The sequence below is a fragment of the Nicotiana tomentosiformis genome, chromosome 3 (genome assembly GCF_000390325.3).
Source record: "Nicotiana tomentosiformis chromosome 3, ASM39032v3, whole genome shotgun sequence".
NCBI lineage: Eukaryota > Viridiplantae > Streptophyta > Magnoliopsida > Solanales > Solanaceae > Nicotiana > Nicotiana tomentosiformis.
Window position 1 is genome coordinate 97,044,638 of NC_090814.1, and position 4,792 is coordinate 97,049,429.

General features: G+C 32.8%; 1 protein-coding gene across 1 annotated transcript; it reads left to right on the forward strand.

Moving 5' to 3' along the window:
• Positions 1–215: 215 nt before the first annotated feature.
• On the forward strand, positions 216–2,299 carry LOC104089849 (transcription factor MYB53-like). Its single transcript, XM_009594850.4, has 3 exons — positions 216–535; positions 863–1,673; positions 1,978–2,299. Exons 1-2 carry the CDS (start codon positions 270–272, stop codon positions 1,671–1,673), a joined length of 1,077 nt encoding a protein of 358 aa, XP_009593145.1. The 5' UTR covers positions 216–269; the 3' UTR covers positions 1,978–2,299.
• The last annotated feature ends 2,493 nt before the right edge of the window (positions 2,300–4,792 follow it).

Genomic DNA, 4,792 nt, shown 5'->3' on the forward strand with positions numbered 1-4,792 from the left:
TTACCACAATTAATTAATGAGGACAAAGTAACAAACCAAAGAGAGGAGCAAAGTGTCCTAGTCATCAACCAACCCCTCACCCAAAGCCCAAGACTCCAAAGATAGAAATGCAAAAGGAGCACGAAACATAAACATCATAGATGAAATAATTTCCTCTAAACACTAGTATATATATATTAATAGCTCCTTCTTAGAAACAGGAAAACTAAATCGAGTAAGTAGTAGACTGATATATAAAGCTCACATATAGTGCAAAGGGTATAGGAAAGATGAGAAGATCAGCAGAATTTGATGATATGAGTGGGCTAAAAAAAGGTCCTTGGACTCCAGAAGAAGATCAAAAGCTAGTTGATTACATCCACAAATATGGCCATGAAAATTGGAGAGCTCTTCCTAAGCTTGCTGGACTTAATCGCTGTGGAAAAAGCTGCCGCCTTAGGTGGACTAATTATCTCAGGCCTGATATCAAGAGAGGCAAATTCTCTGAAGATGAAGAAAAACTCATCGTCAAACTCCACTCACTCCTCGGTAACAAGTACGTAATGCGTACTATATACTATTCCTTCCTTTTCACATATTAGTTTGTTCTAAAAAATGACACATTCCTATGTTTTCTTAATGATGAGAAGCTTTATAACCATAAAAATATTATGGTATGTTTACGGCCACAAGTTTCAAAAGTCTTAGAACCAAAGAAATGTTAAGTATGATGTGTTTAACGCCACAAATATTAAGAAGTTTTTTAAATTCCGTGTCAAGTCAAACTATGTGAAACAAGATGAAACGGAAGGGTATAAATCTCTTAGATTAACTGATATATGGTAACTGTATTATTGACACCCCTAAGTTTATTTTGTTGCAGATGGTCAGCAATTGCAACACGTCTACCAGGACGAACTGATAATGAGATCAAGAATTACTGGAATACTCATCTGAGAAAGAAACTTCTGCAGATGGGAATTGACCCTGTAACTCATAGGCCTAGAACTGATCATATCAACCTTTTTAATGCCTTAATTGGGAATTTGCCTCCTCAACTTCTTGCTGCTTTTACTTCCAGTTTTATCAATACTAATACTAGTTCCATCAACCCTCAATTCGATATGAATAATACTCTCACCAATTCCTTGTTTTCAGATACGACTCAACTAATTCACCAAATCCAATTGTTACAGAACTCTAGCTTATTAGTTAATTCTCTAATTAGAAATGCCACTGCAACAACTTCTCCCTTAAATATAGAAGCTTTGAACCAAATTTTAGGGTCACATAATCAGCTTCAAGAGTACAACTCTACCTTCCAGCAATTTCTATCCAACAGTAGTGACTCATTAATTGATTTTGGTCTCAAATCCTCAAATGTAAATGCAGAATTCACACATGCAAATAATTTTTCTGGTAAATTAGATTATCAGGAAATTAATGACACTAAATTAGGAGGTGATCAACTGATACTGAGTGGCACATGTAGCACGTCATCAAGTGTTATTGGAAATGATCAAATGAAAAATATCAGTAAAATGCCAAACGAGAACACAAGCGATATCTACCCAAAACAAGAGCTGATAATGCAGCCTTCATCTGCATCAACGTCCACCTTTGAAGCCTGGGACCAAATTATGGGTAATGAAGAAGCAAGCGACTCTTACTGGAGAGACATCTCAAATCATTGAGTAAGTTGTTTTCTAATTAGTTTAGCATTTATTTCTTAGTTTAACTTCTACGCACGTAAACAATATATGTAAAAGAAATTTTACACCATAAGGTTACATAAATTACTTGTTATTGTTCTTAAGAACTGGATCAGTAACTAAGAAAAATAAGCCAAGTAGCTTTGCTAACATACACTCGTGACGCTGAAATTTTTGGCACTAGTATATAAGTTAAATCTTTTTTATCTTTTACCTATTTAAAGATATTCATAGTTTTTTTAATTGATGTTATTTGCTAATTCTTTATGTTGTTTAATTCTTGCAGCCAAGCTTCAAGGTCTCTATGACTGCTACTCACCTTGAATTGCTTTGGTTGCATATGAGAGCGACGGAATATTGAGACACTTTCTTTTTTTACTGCCACCATTTTTCGTTTTTTCTTCTTCTGTAAAATAAAATATTTTGAATTCTTTTCATCAATTGGCGTGCAGTTTCTGGTTTCCATTGTATCAGAGTTTTTTTTTTGGGGGGTACTTAATAAACCTACACTCGAACAGATTCTGCATGTTAAGCAATCCATTTCTCCTTAAATTTGGAAAAGTGGAGTATAAATATCGACTATATATATATGTTTTTTTTCGACTGTATATATATGCTTTAATTTATCTTCGTGAATGAATAAATTATCTTCTTGTGCTGGATATGATACATACAGTTTCTTAAGAGTGCAGAACATCGTTCAGGTTCCAATATCATGTTTAACTAATAATTTTAGGATTTAACTAATATAAAGAAAGTTTACACTATATATGTAAATTAACCTTTTGTGGCATGTTACCTGCCTTGTTTTCGAAGATACAAATTAATTCCACAATAAATCAGGGGTGGTTACCCATAGTATTTTTTTTATTTACCTGATAGTCTAATACTTTAAGCATTTGGCTGCTAGAGATGGAAAAGAAGGGGGGGGGGGGGGGGGAAGAGAATTAGTCCGTTGGTGAGGAGTGCAGGTGTGTGTGTGTGTGTGTTTTTCCTTTTCTTAGAACTTCCGGTGATAAGAGTGAAAACTGCATTGGAAAAGAAATGGAATCCCTGTTGAAATGATAATGTCCTGGATTTTAAGACCTTTTTAATTCTCGATCTAGTTAACAAGACATAAGTTCAAAGGATACCGTTAGAAGCTAATGAAGTCCATTTAGCCCCGAGAAAAAGCAAGTGATCGTGTTTTTAATTATGGTAGGTAATGCTGTTGAACTGATAAAACAACTAACCACTCCACCAACCATTACCAAATAATATGGCAAGATCATTTCATTGAATATGAAATGTATTTGAATCTTCTTTTTACAAGTTTTCACATGCACTAGTTTTAGGATACGTGCGTGCGTTGCGCATGTATTTTAGTTCCAACGAATAAATTATTTTTAAAAATTATATAAATATTATTAAAAATTATGTTTGATTTATAAATTGAAAGTGTAATTAAATAAATTAAAATTGAAACTTTTGAAGTTAGATCACGAAAGAGATTGTGTCCTGTCTTAGTTTTGGGATGTGGCCATCGTCATGATTGCGGGAGTAGTATTTTTCAATTTTGGTTATGCTCGTAGAAATCCAAAAAAATCTCTCTGTGTTCCAAAATTTGCATCATTAAAGTATTAGCAGAACACACTATTTGTCTTATTATGCATGCTAAACTATAATGAAACATCCTCATAAGATATTCTTAGAAGTTTTCTAATATAACTCCAAAATAAAAGTGCGTGAACTCCAAGATGATGGGTTATAATGAACTAATCTTGAAATATATGCCTACAAATAGGGGCGGAGCTACAGTAATGGGTGCAGGTTTGGGCGAATTCAGTAACTTTTTTCGAAACTCTATATTTGTATTAATATATTTACTAAATCTATATAAATATATATTATCGAACCCAGTAACAAAAGAGGTCTTAATTCAATGGTAAGAGTTGTGGGTTCTTTAGTAAAGATGAGGGTTCGATTCCCGCAAGACTAGGTATAATATAAATTATTTTGGTATTATAATCAAAGTTCTAACAATATACATGAATGTAAAATTCAAGTACTAATACAAATACATGCATGCAAAATAAAACAGTTAATACATAAACTTTTTGCTTAGAGAAAAAGAACATGGAACGGTGCTGCTAGAACCATCGAAGTTTGACGATTAAAATATTTACAAAAATATTTGATATTTCACCAAATACTTTTTGAAAAATTAGTCCTTCAAAAAAATTTCCAAATAATAAAGACTCCTAACGAAAAAGGGGAAAAAAAAAAGGTGTGTGAGAATTAGCCAAACATAAGGAGTTGAACTAAGAGGCAAAAATTTATTAAATTTTCCTAGACTATTAATAGTAGGAGAATAATTAAATAACTATTTCAAAATTATAGAGAAATTAATTAAACAACTATTCCTAAGTATTAATGAAACTCAAATTACTATGTTGTTTAATGTGAAATTCCTAGTTTTAAGATATGCGTGTACCTCATCTCGATCAATACTAAATTTTTATATTATATTAGAACTTGTGTGCAAGTTATAAAATAAAATTTTAAAAAAAAGTATAATCATGTTCTGAAATGATTAATTGTTAGTCTTATTTAGTTGTTGTCACGACCCAAAATCCCACCACAGGTGTCGTGATGGCACTTAGTCTATAAGACTAAGTAAGTCGATTTCAATTACATTTCAAGCCTTTTTCTTTATAAGTAATCAAAACTAACAACGGAAATAATCAAACAACCTCCCAAGACTCGTAAAACTAAGTCATGAACTCTAACTGAATACATGCAATGATCTCAAGGATCGAATATACAACATTGTTCGAATAAGAGTTGACAATACAATAAAATGAAAAGACTCCAAGGGACTTCGGCGACCAAGCAGCTCTACCTTGAATCTTTGTGATTACACTTTAGCTCTATCCGAGTCCGATATCTCCAACACCTGGCTCTACACAACAATATGCAGAAGTGTAGTATGAGTACACCACGGTCGGTACCCAGTAAGTATCAAGACTAACCCCAGTGAAGTAGAGACGAGGTACAGTCAAGACACTCACTAGTCTAATAACTTGTGCAATATAATATATAAAATAATAGGAAACAAATAA